At 31.6% G+C, this 19,889-nt stretch overlaps 2 protein-coding genes across 2 annotated transcripts; one reads left to right on the top strand and one right to left on the bottom strand.

Moving 5' to 3' along the window:
* Window positions 1–357: 357 nt before the first annotated feature.
* On the top strand, window positions 358–3,498 carry TRIADDRAFT_58226 (uncharacterized protein; the record flags this gene model as incomplete). Its single annotated transcript, XM_002114387.1, has 2 exons — window positions 358–588; window positions 3,403–3,498. The coding sequence occupies 2 exons, from the start codon at window positions 358–360 to the stop codon at window positions 3,496–3,498; spliced, it is 327 nt and encodes a 108-aa protein (XP_002114423.1).
* A 2,362-nt stretch (window positions 3,499–5,860) lies between these two features.
* Window positions 5,861–12,052, bottom strand: TRIADDRAFT_64091 (uncharacterized protein; the record flags this gene model as incomplete). Its single annotated transcript, XM_002114067.1, has 13 exons — window positions 5,861–6,142; window positions 6,234–6,569; window positions 7,025–7,147; window positions 7,668–7,911; window positions 8,120–8,270; window positions 8,480–8,572; window positions 8,775–8,835; window positions 9,155–9,388; window positions 9,743–9,934; window positions 10,203–10,268; window positions 10,902–11,003; window positions 11,126–11,299; window positions 12,044–12,052. 13 exons carry the CDS (start codon window positions 12,050–12,052, stop codon window positions 6,032–6,034), a joined length of 1,896 nt encoding a protein of 631 aa, XP_002114103.1. The 3' UTR covers window positions 5,861–6,031.
* Between the last annotated feature and the right edge of the window lie 7,837 nt (window positions 12,053–19,889).

The raw sequence follows: 19,889 nt of genomic DNA, 5'->3' as shown, positions 1-19,889 counted from the left end.
CTGAATTCGCCTCTCATTTCGTGAATCGGTAGTCATTGATAGGTGAGGAAGATTGCTGCTTACAAGGGCAGTATGTAGAATGTTGATGGAATAAAAATCAACCATTTTGAATTAATCATCGATTGTTGTCAAAGTGCAAGCGAACAATCCACTGGACGATTGCAATCATTCCACCTTGTAGTTGGTGTTTGTCGATAGACTTTTTGCCATTTCAAATCAATTCCTTCTAGGATCAATTGATATTACTCTGTTGGTGTCGACACCACCAGGGAATTGGATTGGATTACAACCCAAATAACAAATTAGTGAGTCAAGACTCCAGTCCTTGTAACACCCTTTCCTTCATCAACGTCAGCGATGGCCATTGAACGACAACGAGAAAATTCACGACCGTCTAATTCGCCTGCTAACGACGCCAGAAAGAGGTCATTGCTTATCAATCAACGACGCTACTTTATCGCCGCAGTAGCTCTACTTTCCATTTCCTCAGTACTTGGTTTGGTCACCATGGCCGTCAACATCGTGAGTTCAGTCTTGCAAAAATACCAATTGGCCTACCGAATTTTATATTATTCTATCAGTGGACAAGTAAGTACCAAATGGATTGATTAATGATTCATTTTTGACTCCTTAGCTTGCTCTTTCTTATCGCTTGTGCAAATGCATCATGTCGATCATGATCGAGTGGATGTAATAAAATTCACAGTAATCTAAACGTTGTTAGATAATAATAGGCTATTGTATTACTTTGGTTGAGAGATCAGTGTCAAAACTAGAGATTGAGGAACTCGACTATAATAAGTAAAAACTTGGCTTATAGATTATCCATACAACGATCTTATGCATTAATGATTGGCACTACACATTGCGTATTACACATTAGTGATTACCTTGTTAGATAAGGTTGTTGACTTTAACACAATCAAGATTAGGTCTCTGTACTGTACTGACGTTAGTAACTATTCTTATAAATGAATGTTACTGTGGAATACTGTACATTAAAAAGGGATCATCTTGTACTCTACTCGATCAAATTACGGACTCTAACTTTCGATTAGTTGTTGTCGATATCATTCCGATTGGATTAATAAGTCATTAGTTCAAATTTGCTGTTCGACACAACTAGCACTACAATACTGTGTCGACTTCAAAGTGTAGCCAATAATATCTTCAATAAGTCCCCTCCGCCCGCCTCTCTATATCAAGAGTCGTCTTCATAAGTGTAGTATAGTAATGTCCTCTCGTTTCTCCACTTCAAAAGTACTTTAGAAATGGACTTGCATTAGCCAGTCATAGATACTAAAGTTGATTCCTGAAAATAAAAGAATCCATGATCGATACTGGTACTATGGTGATACAGTACCGCTCAAACTGTTTGCAATCTTTCTAATTTTCGTTCGTTAACGATAACAGTCGATACTGCGGACTTGATAGAGAGCGCCGTCTGTAAAAATCCATTTTCATAATACCAGAGTATGGAAGTATATCGTGTGGAATACGGCCAAACTATCTTTTTTATTCTATTTCAATGTCTATACAATTTACTCTAGCAAGGGACGAGGGGGGAAAAGGTAGCACTGCCTTGAATAAAGCCAATTAAGCTTTAATTTTACCGCCTTACCCATTGAATATGGATTTTCCCCTATTCCACCAATTAATTCGATATGGCAATAACATCGAGAAATAAGTCATTACTTTTAATTTTTCGTTCAATTTCAACGTCGATACAATTTACACTAGCTATCTTAAGGCAGTACTGCCTCGAACAATGTCTGTTTGCCCCTACCGCCTTACTCATTGAATAAGAATTTTCCCCTATTCCACCAATTAATTGAAAATGAGAAATCACACAGAGAAGCGAGTCATTGCCAATAGTTTATTGTTTATTGCTGATACAGTATACGCGTAAGTATGGTGTTGGCAGTGCTTTTCTACATTCATGTTCTTTGTCATTTCGTGAAAAAAAAATAACCAAGGCTAGAATAATGCACTTTTGCAGGTGTAATGGTATAATCGAATGTTTTATTAGGAAAATCCATCGATTCATTACAAATTCTTTACGTACTTTGAATGAATTTGAGGTTCAATGTTCTATTTTCTTCCTATTCGATAGTAAAAAAAGGTGAACGAATGAGTGTAAATCTGTGTACTACATTGCATCATTAGCTATCCATTTCATTGCGTGGATTCGGTAATGAATATAATGGAACATCTCTAGATAGTCCAACTTTAAGCTTATCCGAAACTAGCAGATTGATAGAATATAGACTTGTGTGCATTTCTTCGTGTACGCTTAGAATAGAAACACGCAAGCTACAATCTTTCAACTAGACCTAGTGCCATGTATGTTCCACCGATCACTTGCAGTTATTCTTCACAGCAATTAGCCCGCAATCAATTAATCTTGACCACGTAAGCATTACTCAATAACAAGATATCGCTGACCCTAAGGCATTTTTTTTCACTATGACAGTCATCCATTGCAGATGGGATAGACGGTAGATTCTCATCTTTGAATACCATCTTTTACTGTCTAAGAATCTTCTGTCACACTTTTATTCCCATTCAAGTATTTTCCTGATGACAGCAAGTCATTCTATTGGAAATGACATACGCGTATTCGGGATAGTACTACTGTATTCTATTGATGAAGGTATAGTTCACAGTATTGATTCAATCTATACTTGTACTCTTGATTCCTTCTACTGTACTTTTATGACTATAATTATTCGAGGTATAATTCTAGAATTTCTAGTCTTAACCCTATAGTAAAAATGATATGAAAGAGTCGATACAGAATATCATTCTGTAGAATACGAGGTGTACAGTGGAGCGTCATATTTCTTTTGCGTACACGAGTAAACTGGTAGTACAGAACTTTAATCCTAAGAATGAAGTAGCTTCGGCTACTGCAAAGGAAAGTACTGTCTTGCACTTCATATCAAATCCAGTATTTAGCCCCAAGATTAGTTAATCCGATGTCTTCCTACACATCTACGTGGTAAAATTGAAAATTGGGACATTATTTTTATTCAGTAGTACAGATAATTACAAGAGGTTCAGTATTTCAGTATATTAAACTCAAGTGTAGCGCCATAACTTTTCTTTCAATACTCGTCATTTCAGTCTTTGCCCGTGCCTGTGCCATATAAATAAATTATACACCTTACCGTCTAGCTGAGACACCACAATTTACGCTACAATAAGTTATACCAATAGAGCATCAACGGACTAAAAGACAATCGTATGAATTAGTTAAAAGCTAGATTCCATGTTAAGATGGTAAAAAAAATAAAATGTGCCAGCGTTCATTTCTTCAAGTAATTATCGAACGTACGCCAATAACTGATATTAACCTGTGTTCCATTCGGCAAATAGACTAATATTATTTTAAAATTGTAGGTTATTTTTGATGGAGTTGCTGCGGTGGTACTGCTTTATATTTATAAAAGAGCCTCATCAGATGGCAGAAAATTTGTAAGTCTGGCTTATAAATAGCCTTTCTCCGAAAGCGTAATTTAATAAAAAAGAATCTGTCATTTGCAAATAAAATTCTATATAGACTAGGATAGTGTTTGGTATTCATTTAGTTAATGATAATTTCATGACATGTCATGATTGAAAAATGTCATCTAAGCTTCCGTTGCTTCCTACTTGCACACGATTTAAAATATTTCACTTCTTCTTACAGTAGACTGGATTACACTAACTTTCAGCAGAGTTAAACAATAAAAAAGAGATATGTGATACTAATGCATAATATGCAATGCAATGTAGAAATTTAGCCTATCAAACTACCTTGATCTTTCGTAAACAAAGTCAATCGATAAAATTCTTGATGAACGCGCTTGTATAGTCCTAGTAAGCGAATTGAATTAACTATCAGTAGAATTATAGTACATTGCGGTATCATTTTAAAACGCTTTGCAATCGTTTCGTGTTTTTATACTGTGGCTTCTATACTAGTCAATATCTAAGTCCAATCGGGTTATTCTTTTCTTGCAGAATTGTTTTACCATTTTATTACCTATGCTATCGTCTACAATGGCTGCCGTTGGATGTTTGATATCGACGTATTATGCCGTGACTACGCATAGTAAAATAATAACCGACATATTTATTATAAATGCCGGTCTAGCTGTAGTCTACTGTATTTCAGCTATTCTCAGTTTGTTAGGTATTCTCATGTCTGGACAATTATGGAGTGTAACATCGGTAAGAAATCATAGCTACATAAAGCTTCATACGATTATTGCCATAATTGTATATGTAAACTTATGTACCCACTAAATGCTACTCCACAATCGAAATCAAATTAACAATTTGTATACTATTATCCATTCAATTACAATTTTGCTAGAGAATTGATACCATAACGCATGCCATTGCCCGCCCTACTGACGAAACATCCGAAATTACTAATCCTCCTCCATCGAATCCATCTCCACCAACTCAAAATACTGCTAGGGCCACTTCTCCAGTCGCAGCCCATGGAACTATTGATTTTAGACTGAATGCACAAACCAGTCCGATGCCTCCCTATAGTGCACAACCTTCTGCCCCTGCTGGTCCCGGTGATCTCCCAGCCTATAATGATATATACTGAGATATAATGGTTACCTACTTCTTTTACTGTATTATTCTAATATCGGACGTCGGTCTCCTGTATTTCTACAGAACTGGTTTTTATCTGAAGCTGCTACCGCTACGATATTAATATATACAACGCCTGAAATTTCGATTTATCGATCAATCAATTATAATGAAATACAGTATATATATATAATGATAGCCACATGTATCGTTTCTACCTCATTGCTTGAATTATATATATACCAATATCAGACGTAAAAGACGTTGGATAATGTTCATTTTTATAGTAAAATTTCTCTTGTTCAGTTTATAATGATTTGACATTTCTTTCTTCCTTTGATGAGACTCTGGCTACTGTAATTACAATTTTTGATTGATACCTGGAACTGTTGCACTACTGCAGTGATGTGTGCTAGTGCATTCTCTGCAACTATTGATTCTTACAATAAAATACTATGCTGATTCGAAGATCCACAATGATTTGATCTTATGAAATAATATTTTCAGTCTTAGCCGACGTGTAGTATTTTTAATCTCTAAAGTCTAATATCAAGATGTACGCTATGGTAGTTTTCAGTGGATGTTGTTACTACCATAGCACCTACCTATCACTATTTAGGCCAATATAATCACCCAAATTTGTAATAGTACACGGGTACGTTTGCCAAAAATGATCTTCTAATTTAGGCTCCTACTTCCGCGAATAATAATATCACTTTGCATTAAAAAGACACATACGTAACAAAGGCACGCATGCAGCTTTATGTTCATCTTCTATACAGATGTTTATTTTAAAGATATGAAAGGTAGCTTTAAACATCCATAAATAGCTAACAGGTACTAATTCCAACCCAATTGATTGGTTTTAACGTTATCAACTTATTAAATCTAGCAGAGCTTTACAGTTAAATCAAAGAAGTTAATTATGGAATAGTAAATGAAATAAAATCGACATCAAGTGCGTCATCAGTGTATAGTAAGCATAGTTTGAATAAATATTTATAACTACAATGTTGCTTGATAAATTAAATAGCAATTGCAATTCTCAATAGATATTTTTACAATTTGTATTGAATTTATGGCAACATAGAACTTTTTAAAAGTATTTAGCTACATGAGTTAACTTTGTAGATTGACTAAAATCAGATGAAAACTATAAAAATTTAGCCCTATGAACGATTTTAAAATAATAATGTAATTAAAACTTCAACATGTATACCCTGTATTTAATATCATAACGAATTCACAATAGCAAAATTAGGATGTAGGAAACGCTTGACCAACATAGTTTTCTACTGCATGTATGCTTTTCCCAATCACTGCACGGAGTATTTTAAAATGATAATTTTTCGAGGTCACAGCTTAGCTGAGGAGACAGCTGTTCATTTGACTAGTAACACTTGATTATCTTCAACACTGCATTTTCAATCATTTAGAATTATTCCGAACCCAAAGTTTCAGGAATCTTACTGCGTATTTCACCCGCTGCTTCAGGGTAGATCCTTCGCGATAAGCCATAAGTAACGGTGGGATTGAGCTTGGATTTAACCTAAGATAGTAATCAATCATTACATCATTAATTAACATTTAAATATCTCAAATATTTGGTACAATATGGCTTAAGTACGCACTGGTTTTACCTTAGGAAAAAATATGAAACAGACAATGGATGTTGTGCAAAATATAATAAAAGTACCAGTAACAACAAAAGCAGTCTGCGGTGTAACTGGAACAAGGATATTGATTAAAAATCCGATCGTGCAAATTATAACTACATTATAAATAGATAAGCCAACGTGATAGGAATCGTTTAAAGCTGGAATGTTGACGCTCCGTGTTTCCCACGACAAGAAAGCACCAAATATTAAGACTACAAATTTGTAAGCCAAAGTGATTCCAATCCAGATGGTGATATTGCTGCAGGTACAAATCAGGTAGCTTTCTCGAATTAGAATATTCGACTGCGTACGCATAGTCTATTAGAAAGAAATGAGTACGAGTGAATAATCGTAGATCCCCAAGTTATACAAGTGCAAGAATGGATTTTTGTATCAGAAATCGAAATTGAAGTATAATGATACTTCTATGATAATTAGATTGGTCTGTTCTTAAATTAGAAATGTTCGACCAACTACTTACGGGAAAATAATTCTAATGAAGACGATTAGATAACTACCGATCGTAACGATATTTGTACAGAATATCATTTTACGTGTACTGTACATACGAAATCAAGATTAGAACATAATGTTATTCTGTTCTAATTTGGCTAATCTGTTTTGAAATACCTTGGGTCCATGAAAAGTAAACCTTGGATACTCATTTTATTACGAGAATGCAAAAGATACTTTTATGTCGTGAGTAAAGTTACTATCTACCATGCTAGATTTTACATTGAACGATGACCTTAATTTATGGCTTCCAAACTTACCGTAAGGTTAACGACCTGCCAAGTTGGAACTAGCGGATCAATAATTTGCCATAATGTTAGCAAAACTAGGTCGATTAGAGCTAGAATAACCGTAATGGAAAACAATTGCCTATCTCTGATAATCTGTAAATGAGTAAAAATAAAAAGTATAAGTAATAGACATTGCTACAGCCGTTGCATTGAAATAGGGTAACTTTAAGGCTTTTGATCGTGGATGCGATATTGTAGCCATTTACTACTAGTATATCATTACTATATTGAACGAAAATCTATCATTGACCGTATCATATTCGAGCAGATGATAACACCAGACAAATTGGAGAAATAACTATTGATAATTATTGTCAAGGCTGATCTTTTCCTTTACAGTAGTAATGACTTAGATAGCTTAATCAATAAATAAAAGATTTTATACGGGGCAATATTCAGCTGTAGTGATTTCAGCTATTTACAGCAGTAACGTGGCAAGACTAGGAAAGTAAAATAGTCTCCTATGCTGAATAAAGTAATTGTATGATGGCTGATCTGATGAAAAGGTGGACTTCTACTATTAATGAAGGATTTATAAAACTATGGATTACATCAGCTAATGGAAGATAGTTATTCAAGTTATCGCCAATTGTAGAAAGGAAGAAACTCTTACCACAGACTTTGCAGTTTTATTCGTAAAAATCTTATACACTCGCCACATTTTGGAGAATAACGAGCCAAAAGCAAGAGTAAAACCAATTATCAATGTCCATATGCGAGCAGTGCAAATTACTTGTAACGCTGGTAAAGATTGATAATTAATGGCTTCGCTGCCATGGATGACAACCGAGACATAGCATAATATGCAGCCAAGCAGGAACAGGTTATTAATCTTAGGGCTTGACATTTTAATGACTCTAAAAGCAGCGGATAAATTGCCAAATGTTAATACTACCAGATTCTATATTACATGATCAACATAAAAATTCTATCGTCTCGGAATCAATATGTATCTCTGTAAAGACCGAAATCTAAATTTTCCATGTCTTATTTAATGAATATTACTCTATATCCTAATACTGAACACCAGAAAGTGGTAGACAACGGCAATATTTCAAATTATACCTTTCAAGTCGGAAAGCAATATTGAATAATAGAAATGTTACAGTAACTGCAATTCCAATAACGGATAATATTAGGAAAATCAAAAAAGTTTGATAGGAAATGGGAACTTTTTCAGTTTTAATTTCTACATGGTCACTAGGTATTTTTCCTCCTAAGAATATTAAATAAGATGACACGTTTAGATAAATAGGGTATTTATCAAAAGTAATGGTAGTATTATTAGAAATTCTTAATTACATATATTTACTAAGTCAATAAATTGTGTTTTTAATCTCCCATACGATACATGCGATATTAGTAAAATAGAATACTGAAAAATTAAAATAGAACAAGATATTTTTCCTCTCTCTGCCTATTTACCTGGCCAGATTATTTTCTCTTTCATGAGAACGATGTTACTATTCGCCCCTAGGTAGTTACCAATAGTAACTTCTTTAAAGCTGCCTGAGATATCTAATAGAAAGTGTATATAGACCATGAAATAATGAGCAATAATTTGTTATCCATACACTTTATAGACGAGAAGTAACGTTAAAATTATCGCGAAATAAATTTCTAGCATTATTTCACTAGAAGGGTTTAATCGGTCGAAATGGAAAACAAAATTGCGAGAAACTTGTTGGTATGCTACTGAATGTTTTCATATTTGACCTACTTTGATATTGGATAATATCGACATTCCCAATTCTCGATCGTGAATAGAATCGAAATGGCCCCTAATGGATTACAATGGCGATGTCAAAATTAGCACATGGAAAGATTTACCATGTAACATATAGCTAGTAGGTAATTCGTCAGTAAAAATATATTAATAAACTAAAATGTCATAAATTAAGCTTAAATAAATTTATTTAACCATATCCAAGAATTCTAAAATTATCCTATTCAGAGTCGTCATCATGAACTTAGCAGATAATTCAATAGTAAAAATATAGTAATAAACTGAAATGCCATAAATTAAGCATAACTAAACTTAATTGATCATATCTAAGAATTTTAAAATTGTCCTATTCAGAGGCATTATCATGAACTTACACTAGCACCAAGAAATTGTGTTTCCTTCAATGCCTTAAATAAAATATTGAATATGAAGGTATTATTATAATGAAAGTCGCTTAAGCTCATATTATATGATCGTAGCCGCTCTTCTGTCTTATTTAGTGCCAGGGCAAGTGCATAAACAGAGTCATAGACAGCCCTGTTATAGCCATCGACAGGATCATATTGTGCAGTAAATTTTCTATAATCTTCAAGATGTTGTTTATATGTCTACATTGAATGAGATCAATCATTAAATATTCGCAATATACACTGGATAATTGCTTAGCTTGTGAATATTAAACTAAGCTATGGTAGAATCGATGCAATATTATATTGATCTTAAGTTTGCGATCAGTTGGGTGCTGTATGCGCATTTCAATATAAATATAACTCTTATGCTAGGACATTTAAGACTATATTACACAAGATTTATATGAAGCAAAGTGCTGCTGAATAACAACAAAAACGATAGATTATATAATTATTCACTGATTTGTAATTGGCGTAGATTGAAACAGAAGTTGCATGCACCATTTCTAACTGATAGGAAATATACCGGTAGATAGTTAGTATTTAACTTACACGTCCCGAAACTATGGTAGGATTAGAACGATATCCAAAGAAAGGTGCAAATGTGAAATAATTTCTAGCTACTGTCCATAGCTGATCACTCGTACAATTCGTCAGGCTAGCAGAAATATCAATCCAGCTAGGGAAGTAAATATTAAGCAGGAGGTACGCATAATTTTCTCCATACATTCCCAATTTATAAGCCTAGAAGGAATAATCATAGTAACTGGTTAACATCCGGTTAAATCAAGAAATTATCATCGGCTTAGATTAATTGTGTTAAACGTATTAAAAGTTCTTAAGTTATTTGACAGTCATCGTGATAATTGTGTATATTGTAATTAAACGGCTATTATACTGCTAATAGCTGATTTCGTTTTATATTTCTCAGCATTAACTATGATAATCCACTTTTTTTGTATTAAACTCCTGTGTATATGATATATTAAATGAAAACCGCGTGTAGCCCTACCTTACATAGGATGTTAGCAGCATTGCGTACATCAGAAAATATGAATACAATTCTTGCGTCTTTATTCTAGTTCAATGAAATTAATAAAGTAGAACTCGTATTAGTATCAATCTATATAAGTAGGACAATCTTAACATTAATATTACATTTCATTACTAAAAATCATATGCATAAGTAGGGTAAAATTTTTTAATGTTTGCTTACTAACAAGTATAATTGGATCGCATATAAGTTTATCGAAGTAAATTCTCTTAAGTGAAACAGAAGTGTTTTCAATAAAATTGTTTACTTAGTTATATGCTCTCAAGAAATGAAACGTTTGATAGAATTAATATCGGAATAACTTTTTAGATAGCTGATATGAGATGTGCTCATTACACACATATAATCCTATAAAACAGCGACTGATTATGCCTTTGCCATATGGCTTTATAGTCTCTTCGCTAGCGATAATTTAAAAGCGTAAAACTAGACTTATGACTTGAAAAATAAGTTATCGGATATCTACATTCTGTAGAGCATTTCTTTAGCGATTGATTATAAATCGTAGATAGAGAAGAGGTCTTCTCTATCTAATCGTTTACTAAATTAAATGTCGCCATAACTATCTTTCAAAATAGAAGTTTCTAGCAATACAGTAGAATAGCGTAGTTATGGGAATAACAAGTTAAAGTTAAGTATTTGTATCATTATAGTTACCTGCAGTGATTCAACAGAACGCTCTGGATTTGTGGCAAATGATTCTTCAGCTACGACTGTAAAATTTTTATCATGTAGTCCTTTAACGAAATCTTGGCCTCCCTGTAGAAGATGAGTATAATAGGTCGAATTGGGTTATTTGAATTCATTAACACTTAGGCTACTATTAATTTAGCAATCTTTTAGCAAAACTTGCATTATTAAAAGTAATAAGGCGGTCTTACCGAAAGATATAAACTGCTAGTTGTTTGCATAATAACAGCAATTCTTTGCCATTGATATCTTTGAATGAATTCTAATCGTACAATGTTGAGGGAAACATCGTTGATGTTGGAAGAGAAAAAGTAAGGAAAATTACTTCCTGTAACTAAATTAGCTGCTGTTGCTCCACCAGATATCTAAATTAAAATAAAACTCACTTTAATGAGCAAAGTTAAGTACTGATGTTGCTATCATTTCATGGTCGTAGAATAAATGAAAAAATATATGCTGGATAAAAATCCATTAAAGCAATAGCTCAATCGCAAAAAATATGATTTTCTGTCCTAAGAAACTGTTTTATACAGCTAAGATGCAGACTTTCTCATTTTTAATCTGCTCGAAAGATTTTCATTGAAATTAATTTTATTTTAATGGGTAAAGTTGAATACTCATATTGCTATCATTTTTTAGAATTGATGAAAATAGACGCTGATGTAAGGATCCATTAAAGCAATAGTTTAATGACAATAATATAATTTTCCGTCCCCCAAAACTATTTTATGTAGCTAAGATATAGATTTTTCAATTTGTAAGCTGCTCTATAGATTGTAGTAATTAACTTAGAAACTGCATGATTATTACTTTACTTAGATGCTAATAATCAGCTTATATATCGTCCAGTTTTATCTCATTGCAACCGTCGATTTATAAAACTGAATGTTAAAATGTAGCTCTCAAATTATGCTCAGATATATATATATATATTGATGAATTTTATCACATGATTATTTGAATAGGTCATAAATTTCACATATGCCGGTAATCTAAATGTAGCTTAATCTATATTAAACAGAAGCAGACCTATAATTTGGAAGAACAGTATGGTTGATGTTAGCATTAGTAATATTTACTTATCAAAGGTATTCTTTTAGTTCATTTACCTTATACATGTATATAAGCAATATCTTTATTCCAACAGTACCTTAAAGATCATATAATGATTATGCTCTCGATAGGTATACTATTTCGTATGTTATCTCTAAATTTATTTTGTTAGGAAATAACGTATTTAAATTGAAATTCTTTCCTAAAGAGCATAACATTAACAGGAGATAAATTTCCGGTTAATTAAGGATTGAAATACAAGTTTAGTTGGATTCTTGCTTAAACTTTACGCTTAGATGTTGGTAGGTTATCACTAGTGGTGATGGAGTTTACAAATTGTTGTACCGGATATTAGTCTATTACTCTATTAAATAAGCTGAATTGGATTAATATTTCCCTTAACAAAGATAAGAGAAAGTAAATTTAGTTGCAACCCAACAATGGCCAATCGCACTTATGCTGGAATTCATGTCTTTTTTGAGAGAGAACGCTCACATTATAAATGGTAAATTTAACCATAATTTCATTTAGTAGCGAATTGCCCGCATATTTGGTAATACAAATCTCCAACTAACATTAAAAAGGCCATCGGCATCATTGAAGGTAGTACATGAATTATTAAATACATACATAAATCTATATAAATAATTATTGATCAGCAGAAACTTGCAGCTATTTAAATCGCTTACAAAAATGAACGGCAATATCGGTATATTTTTAGTGTCTATGAGTTTTTCCTAAATTGATGAATATGAAAAATCTAGTTATTGTATGTTGACTAATTTAAATAGAAATAATATGCCTTACTGCTCTGTAGGCTCATTTTTACAAGTATTTGCATCTGCTGTCTCAATTTGGTTGTATAAATATTATTTATTAAGAGAAAATTGGTATCGCAAAAAATTTTATGCTACTTAGCTTTCTATCAATTTCAGCCAATCAGATTCTCTAAATTTAATGGCTTTTTAAATAATAAATGATTCTTTTTATAAAATTACATAATTTTACATATTTTCTCCATCTTCTATTGCTTTATTGCTAATAATTGGCAAATTTTTCCTCTTGCAATACCTCATTTATCAGATTTCTTTTGCAACAGTAAGATATAATTCCATTTTATACTACCTGCTTAATTTTGGGGGAGGAGGTATTTTAAAAAAAATAATTATGTTGCTCTAGTCACCTTAGGAATTTCATAAATTTAATTTTATATGGAAATAGCGTAATATTTTTATAAGAATCATACATTCAAGGGTGTTATGAAATGATTTATTTATTAATTCCGCTGAATATTGAACTCTATTTTCTCTTTAAATCAATGAGTAAGATAAAAGGTCTCATAAATAATACTTAACGTCACAATCCGTTACGTATCATCGAATAAATTTATAATAACTCAAATTCTATTTTACGCTGCTCACACTCGTTTACGAATAACCCTTAGTAGCAGTACTGGTAAGTGGATCAGTAAACTTGAAAAGAAGTAATACTTAAAGTTAGTCATTAGTTAGTCATGTTAACTTCATTTAATGTCATTTGCTCACACTAACGGACGCAAGATATCTAAGTACAAATCCATTGTGGCTTAGCAAATAGCAATCAATGACAAAATTTTGTCAACAATTTAATTATAAATATTTTAATAACAATAACATTTGTGCGGACTCGAAGGAAAAGGAAATACTGTATCAATTCAATCTTGGGCTCTTTCAATATTAATAAAGAAGCGTTGATACACTTTAAAATTCAGTGGAGAAGGTCCTACAGTACCTCAGCAAATTGTAGTTGAGATTCTCTTATTAACGAAACTGTCAAAATTTTCGAAGTAATTCATACCGTGCTAAATCTTAATATTACGTAACGTTTACTATTTATTAATAAAAGCAAATATAGCCATCATTATAGTACTACATTGCCTTAAGGCGAATTTAGGAGCAATCGCAGTTTCATATGTTTCATACTACATAACCTGTAAGTACTTATAGAGAATTTGTAGCACCTTTATTATTGTAATTGCATGCTTACTACTACCAAAACAACGTTAAATATCAGCAATTAATATTCCCTAATTAAAGCACGACTCAATTCTTACTAGCGATTATTAACACGACAAGATGGCTAAATTAATGGTCAGCAATAAGGTACTTATTGCTAATCATGTTACAAAGATAGTCTAACACTCGCATACTGTTAAAATCGTATAAGAAAAGAGAATTTTATACTGCCTTACTTCCTATAGCCGTATGATATAAACAAGCCGGAAATTCAAGCATTTTTACTATTGAAACAGTAAGGCATGTAACAATTACAGCCCACTGATAATTGATGTTACTAGAAATTGCAATTTCTTAATGGAAACTTTTGTTATCATAAATAAGCGCCAATCAATCTCAAGTCAATTTAAATGAAGATAGAAAAGGCATCTTCAACACAAATGGTATAAAGTAAATTAGTTGACGACAAGCTACATGGCTATGACATAGATGCATTTATACATGTATTTTCATTATTAATACGGGGAAAAATTAATCAAGTAGAACCATTAGTCAATATAATTGTTGGTATTAATTCTTATAGTAAAAAAGTAACATTGGCTATCTTTATGTAAAACTTACACTAACACAGTAATCTACATCGTTTGATCAAGATTAATAATTATTTTTTTCTCGTCATTTCTTGATGATTTTAGATCAGTGTGTTGACCTTTTAATTTGGTAGTTATGCATGTTAGAGTTTATTACTCGAGTTTTGCTTTCATTGACATACGAGCTTTAGATGGATAAAAAGTAGCAAGTTGGCTTTAGCTTTTACAGTTTAGACCAGACTGATATTTCTATAGGCGTATTTTAGATGAAATAGAAAGTATACATGATATTAAATTATTCATATGTACTCGTAGTGTAAATCAATACATCCTCGTTCTCATCATCAATACTATGCTCTATAGAAGATATCGAAAAAATTCTAATAAGCAAAAAACATGGAATCCATAATGTATCAATATGAAGTAGAATAGAAATAAACTGAGAGATGTCAATATTGAAAATCCTGGCATATACCTTGCTAATTATAGCAGGAATGGGACGAATAAAGATTAATTATATTATTGAAATCAAGTACAATAACTGAATAAATCCCTACTTTGTTCCCCAATAAAGAATGGAAAGATTTCAACTTATTTTTAGAATATCCATATATGCTTCTTTTTCAATCTTTATCATAGCGATTTGTTGATTAGAAATTAATCGCTTGACAATTCTAATAATTTGAAATATAAATCCATATCGTATCGCAAATAAAACATATAGATGTTATGCTACAATCTCAATTAAATTGGATACATATGCGAATATTTGAGCATAGATTCCGCCCATCAGTCATTCATAATTTTTAATCTTGACCATAGTGATTTGATGATGAAAAATTAATCACTCAGAAGCTCAAATAACTTAAAATATAAATCAATATTGTATCGCTAATAAGGTACGTGGATGTGTTGCTACAATTTCAATTCAATCGGATACATATGTGCATACTTAAATATAAATTCCACCATCAGCTATTCATAAATATAGAAATACCACGAGTAGATGACAAAGAATTGGAGAAATATAACAATACCCAATAAGTTTAAAATTGTCTTCAGATTTTGCTACACTCATCCACTAAGGATACAAACGCGGCTTTGGGTGATAGAACAAAAAGAGTTTAATATACATTTTAAATATTTTATATGGATTACCGATGGTATTGCCATTAAAATATGATATGGCTGATATATTTAGGAATTGAGTATCGCGTAAAAATAAAGGTTGTAAATCTAAAATTGAAATTTAGATTTTATGATCATTTCATCGATGGAAACCAGGTCATGACCGACTTTTACGTAGGATTATATGAAATATGGTCCGTGAACGTCTAAAATTCCGTCATAATTTAACGATAGTTCATTTTAAGGGTCATTAGTTACAGTTTGAAATAATGTCAATAAATTTTGAGTTTAGATTTTGTGATCATTTCATTGATTGAAACCAGACTATGATCAGCTTATACCAAGAATTACATGTGAAATTGTCCGTAAATTTATGAAATTCTATAATAATTTAAGGGTAGTTCATCATAAGGACAATTGATTACAGTTTGAAATGAAGCATACAAATTTATAATTTTAGAATGAATTTTATGAGAGCTTCACTTATGGGTATTAAAATAAGGGTATAAGTGTAAGTGGAAAGAGTTAGGTATGATATGATATCAATAAGGCTATGAATTTAGGAAATCCAGCAGACTACTTTTCTAGTTATTCATCTAGTAAAACTTCGGGTTCTTACGACACCGATAGGTGGCAAAATTCAATATTATCAATAAAACAGAACTAATTAAACAGTTGGATTGAAATTCCTGGACAAAAAAATCAAATAAGATGCGATTATATTCGATTCCTTCAAGAATTAAAAACTGGAATAAAGATAAACTTCAGTTCGTGACAACTGCCGATATTCGAAATAGTGACTATAAGACTTGAATTTCACTAAAATCGAAGTGATATAATTTATTTAATACGACAGAGATAACATGGTAACTTATTTTCGATCAATTATTAAATTTGATCTAATAATAATTTGCTTTCAATTGAAGCGAAGATCGAGAACTGAATTGATCTGATCTCAGGTATAATAGCACTGGTACTACCGCATAACCTTCACTGAAAAATTTTATCCAAATTAGATCAAAAATTCTACTATAACCAATTGCCAAAGTAACACTATCTACGATCATAAATATTATTTACTATTCATTTAAGCGATGGCTGAGAAAGTAGATACGGTAGGATTAATCTTGTATTTAGCTAACAGCTACATTCTCTTTTTAGCAAATGCGAGTATTAGTATATAATACTTTTTCTTAATGTCTTTCAACCTGATTTAATCTGTAATAATAGCTAGTTTATAATCATATTAAAGTTACTAGGGTCTTCATTAAATAAGTATTTCTGTCTGCTTAATGTGTATCAATAATAATTTTACCAAATAAATTCTCACACGGCAGTTTAGGTTAGTTCTTTTTGATATATTTATATAGTACTTATTTCAAGTAGAATAGCTGAACTGCCTATTGGATAGCATACGGGTAGATTCGATAGTTTATCCCTACCAATAATTAGATTGAGTAATAGTCAAGCCTCTGGTTGTAATTTTAAATTATGACTGCTTCAATTAATAGTATCAGTTATCTTCGGCGATGTATCGTGAGATACAGATTGGATAAGGATTAGATAAGTACCAATTATCTTATTTTGAGAATGTCAATGATAAATAATTACTTTAATAATCATATCGATTGAAGAGTCATCATCATTGCTGTAATGCAATCAATTTATATATGTTAGTGTAATAAGATAATTAAATCAAGCTTTAGCTCAGTTTGAAATTCTAAACTAGCAGCATATACTTCTAATTGCAATGATTATAACAAGGAATGGTGCAGGCTTGGCTTTTAGAATATTCCCTTGCCCCAATACAGGTGCATAACCCTTACTATAAAATCACCTAGATACAATTTGTATTTTATTAAACCTATTCAAATTTTATCTTCATCTTGAAATAGGAATCTAATTTCGTTTCTAAGTGAACTCAGGTAATATGTATATTGGTTATGAAGTTAAGTACGATGTTAATTATTAATGAAAATTAGATGCCAGAACTTTTCTCCTACCCTGCTAAATTTAAGAAAGAGCACGGGTAAAATAATTCTCAGTAATTAAATAGCCTAGCAGCTTTCTCTCAATCTTTCCGATATTGTTATATTTAAGAAGACAGAAAAATCGCTCAGCTTTATTGATAATTATATAATTAAATTGGAATATTAAAATTATCTTCCTTACTAGATCTATACCGAATTTTTAGTGCGCTACTAGAAAGTAAATTGAAACAGTTTAGTGGTATTTATCTACTACTAGTACTGAGCTATTACCGTTTTATCAAAGTCTCACGTGAACGGCAATAGAATAATTCTATTATCTAAGTTCAATTTATTAGATACTGTATCATTTTTCCTGTATTTGGAGGTTACTCAATGCCAAATTGGGCTGAGTAAATAAAAACTGTTAGTCAAATTTGAAATGATAACAACGATAGATAAACCTAATTTTCTTCTTGATACTTTACGAAATTCCATTAAGAAATCTTAAAGTATTGCTGCCCATTTACTTAGTTTAAGCTGGTCAGGTTTGCAATTATAGACATTTAGAACCGCCTTATATTAATTACATACCGAAGATATCGGTATTTCATTAGCAAAGAGATGCAGCACACTACGAAATCAAATACAATCCTGATTGCAAGGCAGTAATATCGATTGATATCTAAAAATACTACAGCTGCAAAATCAAGGTGTATTTTATAGATTCTTGTGATCAAATAATTTATGATGGTATGATGTCCTAAGCTTCTAAATCTAGTTTCAATTTCTATCTAAAATCTGAGCCCAAAGTATGGCAGTTATGGAAGGGCTTATAGACCAACAAATGAGGCTGTGATGTACAATTAACATAGTAAAGGACTAGCGATTCTTATTGTGTCTGAATCATAGCTTGAATTTTCGCTGCTGATATTTTACTAAATGGGAAAATAAAAATTTCGAAATATTTTCTGCTACTTTGTCCATTCAAGATAGACAATCACTCTCTCAGACGTAACTAATGTACCAATTTAAGTATGAAATTTAGGGTTAATTATAGTAAAAATAAGTAAAGTTGATCAATTCTACTAGACTTTAATTATCACTAAGACATGCCTGAATAACGTAGTTAAGATTAGAATCATCTATAATATGAAAAATTGGTTATGAATAAATGATAATGTAGTAAACCTAATATTCGATCATGTCAACGATAGTGAAATATTTAAATTTTTGTTTCCGCTATAAATCAATAACGCAATGGAGTTTAAGTACTATCTATCGTCATGTGGTAATCTTAAAGCCTAGCTAATATAACTTACATAACATTACCTCTAGTAAATGCCAATATCTTGCCATTGATGCGATTGCTTCCGAAACACTTGAAGAAAATGGGCCAAGAATACCAACTTTAATGGGTGTCCGTAAAACAGCTTCAACAAATAACTTCCCTGCTATTGCTGGTGTACGCTTTTAAGAAAAAATGAATTTTAGTCAATTAGCAAGCTACTGAATTCTTAATTTAATAGCATAGAAGTTGTCGATTTTGATATTAGTTCAATCAGCAGTTTGAGAATGATATCAAAATACTATTGTAGTTTATTTTTTAATTTTCTTGAAGATGATGAATGTATATTAGAAATCTATATATGCTTTAAATAGGACTTTATTTCGGCGAAACTTCTAGAAGCAGCTTAGGTATAAAATCTAGCCATCATAGGTATCATATTTAATGACTAGAACATAATATCTATAACGATCGCTACCAGCTTAGTTATTTTTCGGCATTGAACAAAAAATACTTGTAGTAGAGATTATATTTGAAGTGAGAAAGAATATAAAAAAATTGTTACATTTGTAAAAAATTACCATATCGTCATGATATTGAACTTTAAAATTGTAACCAGGCAGTAAGTCTGTCCTATTATTAATATCATTAATGGCCATCATGGCGCCATAAAGCACCGGTATATATAAATGAGCAAAGCTGTCATTGATATCAGTTCGATGAAATCCAATAATATGTAAATCTTTAGTCGCAGTAGCATTACAATCGTTTAAATGAATTAAATAGAGGCAGATTAAGGATATCGTTATCAAATGCAATATTTTTGGTAGAAATAGCATCCTATTTCTCATCATTATGTTCATGTTGGCAGTTGAAAGTTTCCTTTTTCGTTCTAATATTCACACTCTAACATTAATACATAATAGTGATGAAAA

This window comes from Trichoplax adhaerens, genomic scaffold (genome assembly GCF_000150275.1).
Source record: "Trichoplax adhaerens TRIADscaffold_7 genomic scaffold, whole genome shotgun sequence".
In the NCBI taxonomy this organism is placed as follows: domain Eukaryota; kingdom Metazoa; phylum Placozoa; class Uniplacotomia; order Trichoplacea; family Trichoplacidae; genus Trichoplax; species Trichoplax adhaerens.
This window is presented reverse-complemented; position numbering and strand designations above follow the sequence as displayed.